At 40.2% G+C, this 16871-nt stretch overlaps 1 protein-coding gene across 1 annotated transcript; it reads right to left on the bottom strand.

The window, feature by feature from the left end:
• Positions 1-4215: 4215 nt before the first annotated feature.
• On the bottom strand, positions 4216-16586 carry LOC120421915 (uncharacterized). Its single transcript, XM_052709933.1, has 9 exons — positions 15817-16586; positions 15624-15760; positions 14976-15567; positions 14603-14916; positions 10212-10813; positions 6004-6131; positions 5804-5940; positions 4836-5433; positions 4216-4766 (listed from the first exon to the last, which is right to left on the bottom strand). The coding sequence occupies exons 1-9, from the start codon at positions 16569-16571 to the stop codon at positions 4481-4483; spliced, it is 3549 nt and encodes a 1182-aa protein (XP_052565893.1). The 5' UTR covers positions 16572-16586; the 3' UTR covers positions 4216-4480.
• Positions 16587-16871: the final 285 nt, after the last annotated feature.

Genomic DNA, 16871 nt, shown 5'->3' with positions numbered 1-16871 from the left:
AACCAGCTCCAGAACCGCATTCTGGTGCTGGAATGCGAACTTTCCCAGTAGGGTAAAGTGGACTTTTCCCGGTTGGCCCGATTGCGGACGCCACCATCACGCCAACATCCCCGCTCCAGCTTTAGTCGGCGACGCCATCAGAATATGGCAGGTGGCCAGGAATCTCCGGCTATGGTATAGTATGTGTAATTAATAACAATTGCCCAATTTCCCCTCTGTTTTCTAGTACAGTTCTTCCAGCGTCTTCGATCGGGAACCTGCCGTTAGGTCATTCGACAGGTTTCACAAATTCTCCTTCCGCACACGTCCGCGACGGAACCCCGACAACCCTAAGCAACCACACCACCGCTCATCAACGACGATACCAGCTGAATCCTCTGACGGAGCATGAAACGCTTGAGGACAAGTGCCTAAAGTGCAGGATACGACTTCGGAAATGTTATAAATAGAGAACAAAATAAAATAAAGAACAGTTTCAAACAAACATGTAATGATAAAAACAACACTTCCAGAATCATACTTGAAATCAGTTTATTTTACGATTTAAAAATAATATATATATATATATATATTGCCAAATGTGGGCAAAGGAAAGATTTCTGGTCGGTTTTGAGAGGTTAAACGGCTCCCTGACTTCCCTCACTGCGGAGTCGATACCAAGCCTCACCTGTGTCATCCTCCTATCGTTCAGGACATCAATGGCCAACAACCATAACGCCAATATCCACACCGGAAACCGCAACTTTAACCCCTCCGTAGGTCTCCGACCTGGCGTGCCACAACACGTTGCGCGCCTTCCTCAGTTTTAACCCTCACCAACTGGGCCAAGCCAAACCTGATGATCACGTAGCTCGCTATCCTTTACGACCCGACGATCAAAGTAGCCAGGAGACTGGCCAGCTGGTAGACGCTCTTTCGCATCGCATGACCGCGTCGATACTGCAAAAAGAAATTCCTTTAAATTCTACCAATTTATGCTGTTTTATCTCAAATATTTACCCTCCAAAATGGTTATCACCACCAGCATCATCCCGCGAGGGCCCCACGTCTTGGTGTGCTGTTATCATCAGCTGCTCCAAGTCGGACGTGTGGCCATTAATGTCGTAACTCCCGCTGCCTACAGGTTATCTTTAATGGAATCGGTTCCATTTTTTCCCTGCCACCGCTCTTCTGCCTACTTCCGAAACCATTCCTCTTGGACTCGACCGTCGCCGCAGTCTACACTCCGGAGGCTTGTCCACTTCGGGGACCTTTTTGGTACGCACGCACTATCGGAACTGGTCGGTCGGAACCTTTCTGGGGAACTTCCATCACATCTATCTCCCACACGGCCTCCGGAAATCGTATGTTTTTCAGCTGCACACCATCGCACTTGTTTTTGCACCTTCAGCAGAGGCCGCGGTCAACGCACCGCACCGGTTTCTGCCTACCAGTCCAGTTCCGGCACGCAAAAGCACAAGTTTTGAACACAATATTGTTTTTTTTTCGTTGTGCCCAGGTTGTGACATTTCAACTGCTTGAAAAAAATCAAAACAAACGCCGGGTTGCCAAAACTAGGGGAAAACTGCTCGATCTGTGATGACAAGGTTGCAAGATCTTATCTCGCAGCTCTTCATTCGAGCTGAAACAAGCCGCCCTATGAGCGCTAACGCGCGTTAGCTTGCCTTATCGTGCCTTCTCAAGGCGTTGTGCTGCGTTCTTGAAATTCGAGCCAGTTTTGGTGCGTTTTCTGTTTCTAACGCGAAGTGAGCTACCCCTCGGTGAATAAGGCTTTCGACATACAGAACCAGTCTTTTTTAATCTTTGTGTTTCTTTCTTATCTGAAATTAATAAAATACTGTTATAATAGATTATATCTTGACTTTTTTTTGATAAGGTCCTATAAACAAATGTAAACATTGAGTGTATCCCTTTCACACCTTATGTCAAAGTCCATCAGAGTAAGCGGGATACACTCAATGTTTACATTTGTTTATAGGACCTTATCAAAAAAAAGTCAAGATATATAAAAAGTAAATAGTTTCGTTGTAGAAGCACAATTTAAAAACTTTACTTTAATTACTCAAAAATTACTTTAAAAACCAATTTATTACTTAAAATTACTCTGATTACCATGAATTACTAAGTAATTAAAGAATTACCTAATTACCAGTTAAAAATCAAAGTAATTATTAATTACTTGCCAGTCTGAGGCTTTCCTGGAAACCCTTGGCAGTAGTGACCTGTTTTCACCACAAGAACTTCTGAACATTTTCATCGAGATGACAACAACACTGCGTGGTTGCAAAACTCGTGCGGGACAAGTAAGAACGCTTGGAGCATTCATCTTAAAATACAGTTCGTAGTTTACTCGTTCTAATGATTTTGAATATTTCAATGAATATATTTTTTTTAGTTTTAAGTTAGGATTAGTTTTCAAAGTGATTTTTTTCTTTTTTACCCAAATGTATTCGATTCAATGCAAAAATGTAAAACAATTTGAAGTAAATAAATGAATGTGAACAGTTAATAATAAAACGAAAAGTACAACACAGATGAAGAGCATTTAGCCATACCACTTAGCATGTAAAAGAAATGTAATTATTATAAGAAAGTTCAATAAAGACATATTTAATTTCAAAAATTTCAACTCCCCAAAGTTTGAGAAAGATTGGTTAAGTCCTCATATTGCGCAAAGCGATTCAATTTTCCATTCTAAAACGTGATTTTCGAGCAAAAAACACGTTTTAGACGAGTTTTGAACACGCTGTATCTTTTTTAGGAGCAAGTTAGCACCATACTCTCTTCGGGAAAGTTGTAGAGCACATTCCAGAGCAACCGAATATGAATCCGGTTTTGATATAGCGTGAAACGTGGAGTTTTAAAATATCAAAATCCAAAAAATGGTTTTCCTCATACAAATTTATATGGAAAATTGAATCGCTTTGCGCAATATGAGGACTTAACCAATCGTTCTCAAACTTTGGGGAGTTGCTTAGGACCCCAATAGGAACTGAAAAGTTGCTGTGCTCACTAAATTTGAACAACTTTTTTCCATACAACCATATTACACCCTAATGAGCCATGTACCAGTGCATTGAATTGCAAACCCCTGAAAGAAGGCCTGGACCGCAAGCGTACACAGAAAAAAAATGATGGTAATATTCATCAGGAAATGGTGACAGATTTTGTATAAAAAAAAAGATTAATTTTACCCCAGAAAATTATGAATTTTCAACAGTTTTTGATGAATATTCATCAGGTTCACATTTTTTACACATTTTTTATGTAATATTACTCAAAAAAGAAGTAATATTCAACCTACCAAATTTTCAACATTCCAAAATTCAACTTTTTTTTTCTGTGTAGGCCACGTGCTTATTTGTGTATAGGAAATCCTAAGTTTCATTTTTCGATAGCTGTTTCTCGGCAATGTTTGAGATATTCAATGATTATTATGTAAAATTTTCCGAGGAACACGATGGTGATCCGATAAAAAAAATACAAAAATAGGGAATGAGTCAAAATCACGATTTAAACATAAACGGCTAAACAATGTTGGGTGGCATTTGAGGGTAAATAATAACTTTTCAGCGAACAATGTCTTGGGAAAAGTTTTTTCCAAGTTTAATAAAGCTTCTACATCCGAGAAATGGTAGGAATTGGATAACAATGGCGCCCTCCCAGCTAAAATAAGTAAAACAGTGGCTTTTCTCCATACATTTTAACGATTTTTACCAAACAAACTTCTAGCGATTAGAGGGAGGGGTTCCCGTGGTCAGAATAAGCTCAAATTTGGAATTCAGGCATTAATGGACCAATCTTTGATTTTAGGGGTTTGTCCCGAGGAAGCCCGGATTTGGTCCACCCTAATAAATATGTTCAAAAAGGTATCCAGATCTATCATCTATCCGTCCACGAATGAAGTTATTGGAAGAATCAAAGAAATATGTATAAAAAGTGTGGTTAAATTGAAAGAAGAAATTTCAATTCTTAACTCCCCCCCCCCCCTGACTTATTATTTTGGAGTCTGAAACAAAATTCATGTTTAAGATTTATTTCTACAATTCAACAATTCAACGTCAAACCTGCAGATGACTCAACTCAAAATAATAATTAGGTTTATTTTGATACTGGGTGTTTCATCATCGTAAAAAAAGAATGGCAATAATTGTAGTCCTAGCAAAGTAAAGGTGAAAGTTTTGAGAGATTTTTGCAAAAAAGCGTATTAAGGGTCTTACCTTAAAAAAGATATTTTTGATTTTGTTCATGTTGCTATCTTTTATTAAATACAAATAAATTCAAACTGCTTGAAGGACGGGCAGTTTTGTAATCTCCTGCAAATATTTGTGAACTAAAATGTGGTAACATGATCTTAACAATGTGTTTTAATTTTTTGAATAATTTTCAGTTTCGATATTCAATCTTTGCATTTATTGAAAGTGTTGGCACATAATCGATGAGATTCTTAAGTTCCTTTAATGATGCTGTAAATTTAAGCTCAACAATGTTCTTCCTTATATTTTTGCAACAGATTCCTCCAAAAGACTGTCCGATGCTCAGAGGGATTCCTAATGACTGCTGTTTCTGTATCAATTTGCAGACAATCCAGATCGACTTTATCAGCATCAGGTCCCACAAATCGCACTTCGGGCCACATTTCTGCAGTCGCAGGTTTCGATGGAGTTGGGTATCCATATTTGGCAAAATTGGTCCACAATCGAATAAAGTTGTTTCGCACTTTGAATTCCTTGCATCCTGGTGAAACCGAGGGCAGCATTGGAGAGCTTGTTTTAGAAAAAGAAGTCATAACAGATTTAGTATTTAGTGAAGAAAGTGTATTAAACAAGACTCACTCAAAAATGTAGAAACTATCATCCCCGTGGCTAGGTCCTTCCATGTCGCTCTGGTTGAACAGCCCTTTGAACAAATTAAACTGGCCACTGAACGTGAACCGATAATGATAGTGCCGTACGTTGGGTTGATATCGGGCCAGCAGCTCAACGTTAATCATCGCCGGGGTAATGAAGGTGCAGTCCGACATGAGGTCACACATTTGCTGCTTCGTGCGTTTAGTGAAGTGCTGATCGCCAAAGTAGAACCGCTTAATTTGCCCACCAACTGCCTGGCAATCTAGCTTAGGGTTTTCCTTCAGAAAGCACGGAACAAGTCGCTCAACTTCTTCGTCAAAAGCACTCATTTGACCGTTGTGCTCCATAAAGTACAGCGAAAGACATCCTTCGCCGGTGTTGCATCCCGTGATAAGTGGCATTCGAATGGAGTCGAAATCTTTGAGAATATCTCCAGGGGATTTGGTAATTATGCTATCCACTGTTTCCACTTTTTCGATTACCGGTCTGAAGACGTAGTTCATTGCTAGTTTGTTCTCCTGGTCGCTGGCCATTTTACACTGGTGCTTCATGATCAGGTGGGCAGGAGCGCTCATAAGTGTATCTGAAATAGATTGCGAAAAACAACAAATGATTTCAATACAGGGGAACAACATCTAATTCCATACACCCTTCAATGTTGGCATATCAGCATTTAGACGTTCAATTGCAGCTCATAAAAAGCGTTTACAACTGAAATCGAGTGATAAATAGCTCAATATGAAGTGAGCAATCTATCAACAGTTTTAGAAATTTAATTATTTAAATAGTGGAAATCAGCAAATTAGATCAGGTGCTTATCCTGCCAAACATAGGACAGTTTCCCCAATTATTTTTTTTTACTAGTGCAGTGCCTTAAATATTTAAATTTCGATATAAAATAACCCTTCAATGTTTGCGTTTATTCTCCTTACAACCCACATAATTGCACTTACCTACAACACCCATATCCGAGTCTCCTCTAAATCCAAGAACCTTCGCCAACTTGCGAGCTTTGGTCGAGGGTTCCACTTGAAAGAACGACTCTGTGCAAACGACGCCACTCTGGCAGATCGCCCGATTGAAGTACTGTCTGAAATTCATTCACACACACCTTAAGAATGGTTTACAATAAGCATCAAGTACTCCGTCATACCTGGAATTTAGCGAAAGATAATGCAAATAAACAGACCAACTTCCCGCGCTCTGTCCAAACAGAGTTACGTTGTTGGGATCACCTCCGAATTGGGCAATGTTCCTCTTAACCCACTTAAGGGCCAGTAGCTGAAACAAATATATGAGGTTAAGTTTAGTTTAACTTAGTAATTTTTATTTTATTGTTACTTGATCTTTCAGCCCAGCATTTCCAGCAATTCCCATCTCGGGAAAGCTCAAAAATCCCAACGGACCCAGTCGATAGTTCATCAGAACCACTATCACATCTTCCTGCAATAAGTGGATGGGGTCATGCAGGAAGGTACTTCCGGACCCACTCTCAAAGCCACCTCCGTGAATGTAAACCATAACCGGAAACTGAGGGTTAGTGTTCTGGTCCGATGGCAGCGTTGGAGTGTACACGTTCAAACAAAGTGGTCCCTCTTCACCAATTATACGCCACCGGAAGTACAAATCTACCTGGGTACAGGGCTCACATTCCCGCGCACAATCCACTACCTCAAGGTCAAATTTTTCCACCGGGACCGGTGGAGCAAACCGAAGCTTTCCAACGGGTGCTCTTGCGTACGGAATCCCCTGAAAGCTGTGGTATTGTTTTCCATTGGGTAGATTTACAGAAATTCCGCACACTTTGCCTTCACTTAGGGTCACAGTAGGCCGATCAGATAGGTGGCCTACTTTCTTGGTTCGCTGCAGGTAAGCATACTTCGTAGTACCGACCAGTAATCGATAGACTGCTTTGATGAATTCGAACATGTTGAACACGCGCCAACTTCTCACCGCCGCTGCCGGGATCGAACTGAAAAAGAGATGCTTCTTCTTCAGATCGAACCGAATGAAACATGCATTGCTCAGTAGAATGACTCTGCAAAATTTGTATTGTATAAAATTTTTCTGTATAGTCATTTATCACACTGTATTCATTCACAGTCTTCCAGAGTTTGTATCGGGATTGAGAAGGTAAATTTTGCGCTAGTAAAAAAAAATACGCGCATCTTGGAAGACCTCAACGAAAAAATGCTATTAAAGTTGGCTGTGACAGGGGAGCAAATTTTGCCATTAATTTTAACCTTTGAGAAGTCACTTCTTTTTACTACTCACACCAATATTTTTTTATAAAAGAGCAAATCTAACACCGCAAGATTAACAAGAGTTTATAGGCAATTCAGAAATTACGTACATAATTTGATGCTGATTTTTTTCATATATTTTTGATAATTTCTGGCATGGTTGCATTTTGAATCATCTTTTAATGATATTTTTTTATTTCTCTTATTAGCTTATGATCATAATTTCATTTCATACATTTGAATCAATTAATATGTGCACAGAACTAAAAAATCAGGGTAATATTACATCTGGGAAGGGGTGACAGTGCGTGGCCGAATGGTTACGCTGTTCGCTTTGTAAGCGGATGATTCTGGGTTCGATTCCCATCAGCTCCAACCTTCCATCGGATGAGGAAGTAAAATGTCGGTCCCGGCCTTGGTTGTTAGGCCGTTAAGTCATTCCAGGTGTAGGAGTCGTCTCCATGCCATAAGTACAAACAACACACCAAACCAATTCTACTCCGGTGGAATCGCTGGCGGCGGTTGGACTCGCAATCCAAAGGTCGTCAGTTCAAACACTGGGGTGGAAGGTTCCTTGGAGTAGAAAGAGGTTTGGGTGCTCTCCCCATTCAAGCCTTCGGACTCCTAGGTTCGAGCAGAAACTTGCAATAGAGACCACAAAAGAGCTGGGGGTCGTTAACACTGGAACGCCCAACGCATGTCAAACTTACACGGACGCCCAAGCCTCCTAAAAAAGTTTGAACGGTTACTTCAACTTGGTGGTTCTCGGGCATTAATCAACCAATCGGGACGATTCTTGTTTCCAGTGATTTGTAAGAATGTCTAGATGATCCTAAAATTTTGCAGAACTTGATTTGAACAAATCTGTAATTTCTGCGACCGAAAACATCGTTCCACCTTTTTTTTAATAACTGCCTCCGCGGAATTTCCGGCGAATTTTTTTTTACACGCAAAAAAAAGGTGGAACGATGTTTTTGATCGCATAAATTACAGATTTGATCAAATTAAGTTCTGCAAAGTTCTAGAATCATCTAGACATTCTAACAAATCACTGGAAAAAAGAATCATCTTGATTGGTTGAGTAATGCCCGAGAACCAGCGAGTTGAAGTTACCGTTCCAACTTTTTTAGAGCCTTGGGCGTTGGAATGTTAATGTGGATGGTTTGATTTTTTTGATTTTTACATCTGGGAAGGGGTACATCTTTTATGTCAGAAAAAAGTGTAATTTTACCTCTGAAAATGTGTAATTTTACCACTTTTCTGTTGTAATGTCACTTCTTCAGTCTAAATTGAGGTAGAATTACTTCATAAAAGAGGTAATATTCAACCTTCCAAAGTTACACCTTTCAAATTTACACAATTTTTTACTGTTTAGCAAGCCTACATAGTTTTTCCTTTGTTTTTCTTTATTACTTAATTTCACTAAATTACAAATAGCCTTTCCTGAAAGTTTGAAGGTATCTTCGCCATAGCTGAATGCGGTTCGCGCAGGGATTTCGAATCATTTTCGGACTCACATCGATTTCTAAACAATCAACATTGAACTCCTTCGATGCACTTTCGAAAAATCCGATTGGTTTCCACTTAACAGAAAGTAGATCATCATCGACGTCTAATTCGGGAGTGGGGTCACCGTATTTGGCAAAATTGGTCCACAATCGAATCATTATGCTTCTGATCCGATATTCCTCACTGTCCATCCGTAGATTTGGTAGCATTTTAGAACTAGAAATAAGAGAAAAAATGAGGATGATTTCGTAGAATCTAAACTGTTATACATACTTAAATAAGTAGAAAATGTCGTCGCTGTGGCACGCTCCGGGCACATGACTTAAATTAAACATTCGCTTGCAAAAGCTGAGCCGTCCATCGTAGGTAAACCGATAGTGGTAATGTTTAACATTTGGCTGATATTTTGCCAACCACTCGGCGTTGATCATAGTGTTGGTGATGAAGATATTGTCCGACATCAGATCGCACATTTCATTCAGAGTGTGCTTATCGATTTTCTTATCGCCGAAATAAAACCGACGAATTTCTTTTCCAATTTTGTGTTTGTCATCCGGTGAGAGCTCTCCCATCAATTGTGGCACAAGACGTTCCACGTTTTGATTAAAACCATCCAATCGCTTCAGGATCATCCGTAGTCCCAATATGCCCTCACTGTTGGTACATCCATTTATTAGCGGCATCTGAATGGTGTCGAATGCTTTGAGAATCTTTTCGGGCGTCTCGGTTATGATGCTGGTTTCAGTAACTTCTTGCTCTATCACCGGCCGGTAGATCATTTGCAATGCAAGGCTTTTCTCGTGATCACTCATAACTTCATGACGATGCTTCATCAGTAGATTTGCTGGCGCTTTTGTTAGTGTTTCTAGATTTTGACGAATTGAAAATATTAGTTGAAGGAAATATATGTTATTATTTCAAAATGTACCTAAAACCCCGTAGTCGTCGTCACCGTTGTATCCAAGGACCTTAGCCAGCTTTCGAGTCTTATCAGCGGCATCCAATTGGAAGAAAGATTCCGAGCAAGCTACTCCACTTTGGCAAATGACGCGATGAAAGTATTTCCTACAAAATAAAGAAATGGCATGAAAACTGAATCATTTACAAAGCAACTCTTAACGGTGTTTTTCAAGAGTCATTCGGGTCTGAGAAAAATAAAATATGAAGCTTTAACAATGGAAATTTGGCTATGTTTGATTAATGTTAGCTGTTAGTTTCAAGTTTTACTCAATACTGTGGAAAAAAGTGAAAATAAACTTTATTTTTAACTTAAATACCCCGTCAAAAAAAAATTAATAAGAAATTTACATAAAGCTAAAATTTTACAAAATTTAAGTGGAAATTAAAAAATAATTGGCTATAACCGAATATTTTAATCAAGGGAAGATTCTGAAATGAATAAGAATATTACTGCTCCAACCTACCTGGAATTTGGGGAAAGATAGTGTAAATATGCGCTCATACTTCCAGCACTCTCACCAAATATTGTAATGTTTTCAGGATCACCCCCAAAATTAGAAATATTTTCCTTCACCCATTTGAAAGCCAGTTGCTGCAAAAAATACACATTTCTTAAAAAATTCCTCAAATCCCCAATCGCGAGACTCACCTGATCTTTAAGCCCTGCGTTGCCCTCAATCCCTGCTTCGGGCAAGCTGAGAAATCCGAAAAGCCCCAACCGATAGTTCATGACAACCACCACCACTCCGTCCTGGACGAGATAGATCGGATCGTAGATAAAGCTGTCCGCCGATCCGCTGATAAAGCCTCCCCCATGAATCCACACCATAACCGGGAGATTCGCGCCATTTTCTTCGCCACCGTTCGGCAGTCTTGGCGTGAAGACATTCAAAAACAGCCCAGCTTCCTTCCCGAACGTGAAGCGCCCAACCAGCGGTTGCAAACACGCACTTCTATCAACGAGACAGTCCACGATCGGGTGGTAAAACGAATCAATTGGTACCGGAGCACGAAAGCGAAGCTCCCCAACGGGTGGCTTTGCGTACGGAATGCCCTTGAAGTAGTGATACGGCGTCGTCCCGTCCGGCAATGTTGTTGTGACGCCTCGGAGTTTGCCCTGGCGTACACGTACAACTGGACGCACCGCGGGGGGAAACAACTTCAGCAACTTGGTCTTCACCAGCCCCTTGACTAGGGCCGCAAAAAACGCGGTAAGCGCTTTGATAAAATCTAACATGATACAATACAAAACTCAGCGCGTCGTTTTACGACACACGATCAGTCGCGCCGTGAATTAACAGCCGGAGCGAACGATGCGGTATAATTAAGCCACTTTAAACATCGGGCAGGTCACTGCGCGAGTGCCGGTGACAGACTAACTTAGTCGACGAGTGATTACCGAGCGAGCACTTAAACAGCGTGTAAGTGTTGCAGTAAGTGATGCTAGTAGTGTGGGAAAGTTTGATGATAAGGGAGTAGGGTAGACGGTCGATTTACGACCATTGGTAATTTACCAATAAAACAACAACTTTCCGTGCGCGGAAACGGTTCTTTTCGGAAGCTAAAAACTTTTCAGCATAAATCCTAAAAATATGGTGTCTTCGGGAAAGTGGTTCAAAATTTAATGAAGGTCCTACATATGAGAATTGATAAAGATTGGACGACAATTGCGCCCTCTACAGGTAAAAACTTGAAAGTTGAAACAGTTGCTTTTCTCCATACATTTTGACGATTTTTCCTCTACAAACTGCAAGCGATTAGAGGGAGGGGTTCCCGTGGTCAGTATGAGCTCAAGTTTGGAATTTAGCCTAGTGATGTGTCAATCTTTGATTTCAGGGGCTAGCCCCGAGAAAGCTTGGATTTGGACCACCCGAATGTGCACCTATCGATAAAGAATCAAAAACTTAACAAATTTCTGTCTGTGTGTAATATACTTTATTCAAAAATAAATTATAAAATACAAGTGAAATCGACTAAAACCGTTTTCCATATACATGATACTTGTTAAAATACGATTGTCTTCAACCGCAAAAAGTTAAATCACTCCTTGACCTTGAACAAGGGATTCAAATTCGTTACAAATTTTGTAACTGTCTGACCTGTTTTTTTTTGGTTTTGTTGCTTGAATGAATTTCTACTTAATACCTTGTTGGAGCTTATCAGCTTTTGAATAAAAATGTTGGAAAAATGTAATTTTTCCTATTTTCTAAGATTAGAAAGATGAAAATGTCCAACAAATACATGAAATTTATAAAAAAACTTCAACTGAAAGGGGTGTTTTTCTAGTCTTACACTAAAAAAAATGAGTTCGCGTAAACGTGAACAGAGTTCATGCCAACGGGAACCAGGAAGAAAACTGTTCACTTTCATGGTGCAATGCACTATAAAAGTTGAACAGTTTTCTTCCTGGTTCCCGGTGGCATGAACTCTGTTCACGTTTACGCGAACTCATTTTTTTGAGTGTATGAATGGAAATAGCGTAATTTTTTTAAATAATTTTCCACATTTGGCCCACAAGCTCATGCGAGCTTCAAATTTTGCCCGCCAATCAAATACTTTGAGCATCCCAGGTTTAGGGTCGCTATTGAATTGTTTGATGTTTCGATAGTTAGTTCATAAGTAATGTATAAAACAATGTGATTTCGCATAAAACTGGATGTAAGAAAAGTGCAGGGCTGAGCTGAACGATACAGCAACAGTACGAGTATGAATCCCCTATTCGGAAAGGTAATCAATTTTCATACAAACATATTTCATTTAAAATCAACATTTTTCTATCTCAAAATTACATTGAAAACTTTATCAAGTTAACATTACTGTACCGTCAGTTTGTGTGACTATGGGTCAAAAAACGATTCAATTCTCATTACTTCTTACGAACAAATCTAATCTAATCTATCTAATCTAATCTAATCTAATCTAATTACTTCTAACGAACAAAAGCTATTTAAATGATAGCGAAAAAGGGAGGATTGATCTTAGATAGTTTACCAACATTTTCCAAAAATATGATGGAATTTGATGAATCATTTAAAAATTGAAACTAAAATAATGCTCTAATACGAAGCAATGATCAAAACAAGTAACTCAGCAGTGTTACTCTTTCAAAGGAATCGACCCATTTCAAAGAACATATTAAAAGGTTGATTTTTTGAAAAAAACATTTTTGGTGAAAACCGTACACCTAAACGGCGGTCGCATGATTGTGATGCATGGCGGCATGAAAGTATATCAGAATCTGCATGAAAACTGTCCTCATGCATTTTTTGCGATATGGGGGTATGACATTTTTGCCCGTTACCGACAATTATCGACATTACCGACGGCTTTTTGGTTGTATTCCACAAAAAAAAAACACTTAACAAAACGAGGATTGAACCACTAACTTCTTGGTTATTGATCCGACACGCTACCACCGCGCCATGGACGCTTGATGAATAGTGAGTGAAAGAGCAGTGCTTCTCTTTGGAGTGTTGCTCGGGGACGGGCCAGCGTTATATGTGTTGGTGAGAACTGCAGATCGCTGAAATGTTTACACGCGGGCAAAAATCTTGACTTTTTTTTGATAAGGTCCTATAAACAAATGTAAACATTGAGTGTATCCCGCTGACTCCGATGGACTTTGACATAAGGTGTGAAAGGGATACACTCAATGTTTACATTTGTTTATAGGACCTTATCAAAAAAAAGTCAAGAAATGATCTAGGGGCTTGCTGCAAAAAATGTTATAAAATATGATATTTTCTGCAGCAAATCCACTGTTGCAGATTTTGAGATATATTTTTCCTTTGAGTGTACCCCACATATATAAAGCTGCCAAAATCGCGGGTTTTGTTCTTGGAATGTGACATTTTCAGCAAACGTTTTTTAGATGTATCCTACTCTATCCTTTAAACATAATTAAGTTTCATTGAAAAGACTGCAAATTCCATAGAAAAAATCACTTTGACCCGATTGCACCCCTGCTAAAGGTAATTTTATTAATGATTTGGCAAAAAATAGCTACTCCAGCCGCAATAAATTAAATCATCGCAGCGAACAAAAAATGTATATTTCAATCACAGATCAGACCCTGATATACCATAACACCGGTCATTGTATGCTAGCGATGCATAAAACGAACAGTGTGAACAGAGCGAACAGCAACGTAGCAGCATCTAGAAAAAGGAAAGAATCATCAAAACGGAACACGTTGAAGAGCACTGCTAGTTGATTCAAAACAAACGCGGCAGCGTTTCGCGGCGCAACTTGGCAAAATGCAAAGTTTCTCTTGGGCCCTGCTGAGGGCGCCAAATGGTTTAAGGAGGGCGACATTTTTGTTAAAGAACTTGTTAGTCGACGACTAACCTCGACTAACCTACAGCTCAGCCCTGGAAAAGTGGCCAGAAATTGACTCAAATACCATCATATTATAAATAGCTAAATAGGTAATTGAAAGACCATTCCAACGAGTTCAAAAGATTGAAGAACTGGAAACCCTGACTCAATTTTTTTGAGTGAAATAAAATAAACAAAAAGTATCACAAAATGTTTTAAACATTTTTACAGTTGTGCTACTGTAAAAAAAATGAAAACTTCCACTAAATTCATGAAAATATTTTTTCCACAAAATACCCATCGTTAAAGAACCGGCTATTATCCACTTTTGAATATTCCATAACTTGAATTTCACTGAAAAGTGGTTAGTTTTGGCTGCCGATGCGAAAAAACGAAAGGAGCGTTCTTTTATTACGTAACACAAAATTTGGAATTTTTGAACCCCCTCCCCCTTTTGGTAACAAATTGTAACAGATGAGCCATCCCCCACCCGCCATGTAACGCTTAACGAAAAGTCTTTTTGCTTATTTGCATGATTGCTTACATGAAAATTTAGCGTTTTTTTTATCATTCCCCACTCCCCCCATTGAAATTGCCTTGCATTGGCTGATCTTAAAATATTAATTAAATAATGTTTATATTCAGAGGGATCAATCAGAAATGATCAGGGCCCATTTCAAACTTATATTTATTCATTAAAAGATTTTATAAAAGATCATCAACAATTCAGCTGTGATTTTCCCTGCTCGTACAAATACCCATTTTTATACTTTTTGAACAGTCCTCGCCATAGCTCAACGCGTTCTCTGTTAAGATTTCGCACCATTTTGAGATTTTTATCGATCAGCAAGCAGTCCATGTCGAAACCGTCGGAGCGCCGGTCACAACTTTGAACGGGAAGCCATTTCAGCTGGCTGGGTTCAAATCCTTGCGCCGTTGGATCGTCGTACTTGGCAAAGTTGGTCAACAGTTTTATGAACGATTTTTGAATTTTCATTTCGTCGCTGTCTTCGGGGATTGTCGGCAGGAAGTAGGAGCTGTCGGCAAAGGATGGGAGATTAATCTGTGATTTCTTTTTTTGATTGTCGATGAATACTTGAACATGTAGAAAACATCCTCGATATGACAGGCTCCATCAATTTGAGGCACTCCGAGCAAATGTTTCATCAAGCTCCACCTGCCACTGAAGGAGAACAGATAGTAGTAGTGCCTAACTCTGGGTTGATTCCGAGCGATCCACTCTGCTGTAACTGCCTGATGGATCAAGAAGTCAGCATCAGTGCTGAGATCACTAAGCTGTTGAATGGTGCTTTTGTCAATGTTACGCCCTCCAAAGTAGAACTGCTTGATGAGCTTCCCGAGCCCAACTCGGTCCGGAATCTCCGCATCGTCAAGTAGAAGGGAAATAAGCCGTTCCGGATGGCGATCGAATTCCTTCATGCGACCACGCAACATGAAGGCCGTCAGGGAACCCTCGGCGGTATTGCCACCGGTCATGATGGGCATCGTCATGGTGTCGTACCGCTTGACGATATCTTCCGGACGATCGGTGATTATGGCGTCTTGGGCATGTTTTACCTCTACAACTGGTCGGAAGTAAAACTTGTACGGTTGGGATTTCTCCGCCTCGTTGTGGACAAAGTTTTGCAGTCGGACGATTCGTCGAGCAGAAGCCTTCATGAGCGTTTCTGGAAGATTTTATATTGTATAATTGGACGTTTGAAAGTTTTGGTTCTTAACATACCGTAGCAATCCTGACTAGAGCTTTCCTTACATCCTAACAAATTTGCCAACTTTTTTGCTTTCTCCTCTGGTTGAACTTGAAAGTATGGATGTGTGAAGCCACTAATACTTTGACCAATTACTCGATGGAAATATTGTCTGAAGTTTAAACGCTACTTATCAAAAATCCTGCACTAACCCAGAAGTGACCTCACCTGGACTGTTCCGACTGGTAATGCATCTGAACGGATGTACTTCCGGCACTTGCGCCAAATACTGTAACATTGTTCGGATCTCCACCGAACTGAGAAATGTTTTGCTGTACCCATCTGAATGCCATTCGCTGATCCTTCAGTCCCATGTTACCGTAGATTCCGGCTTCAGGCAAACATAGGAATCCCAAAGGACCGAGACGATAGTTAAGCGTAACGACAACTACGCCTTCCTCAAGCAACGGTAAGGGATTGTACACGAAACTATCTCCAGCTCCTTCCTGGAAAGCTCCCCCATGTACGTAGATCATCACTGGCAGTCTCTTCGTGGATTCAATTTGATCACCAGGTATCTCCGGCGTATAAACGTTCAAAAACAGTCCATCTTCCGATCCCATAACGATGTTCATGGGAAATGTCAACTGCATGCACCAACTTCGGTGAACGGAACAATCCAGCATCGGTGCGCCAAATCGCTCCAACGCAACAGGGGGCTTAAATCGTAACTCTCCGACCGGAGGCTCAGCGTACGGAATGCCTTTAAAAAAGTGGTACGGTTTCCCATTGGAAAGCCGTTGACTCAGCCCTCGCAGCTTCCCAGCATCGATCTTCACCACCGGGCGGGCAAACACGGGACAGTACTTGTGCCACAAACTTTCGATGTAGTACTGAATCAGGTGAATCGCGATCAATACACTCGCCCTGATGAAGCTCGGCGACAGAAATCGAATGCTCAAAAGGTGCTCCTTCAGAATCATTTTGGTCAACACTAAACCAGCACAGTTTTGGTGCTCTTGTTGCTGGTCATATTTCATACCAAACTTACGGAACTGTGACATGACACGTGCCCTGCTACGTGCAAATATTGTACCTTCAAAGACAAATATTTACTGTTGGCCATTTCAAACCATAGTGACAGTGATAGCCGTAAAATTATAAAAATCAAATGCTACGCTCATTAGCTGGCAGGTTGGCCGGAAAATTAGTTGAAACATGAGCTTTTGGCTGTATCGCTAGAACATCGAATCAACAACTTAAAACACCATTGTTTTTTTGGG

This window comes from Culex pipiens, chromosome 3 (genome assembly GCF_016801865.2).
Source record: "Culex pipiens pallens isolate TS chromosome 3, TS_CPP_V2, whole genome shotgun sequence".
Lineage (NCBI taxonomy): Eukaryota > Metazoa > Arthropoda > Insecta > Diptera > Culicidae > Culex > Culex pipiens.
Note: the sequence above shows the minus strand (reverse complement) of the source record. Positions and strands in the feature narration are given on the sequence as shown.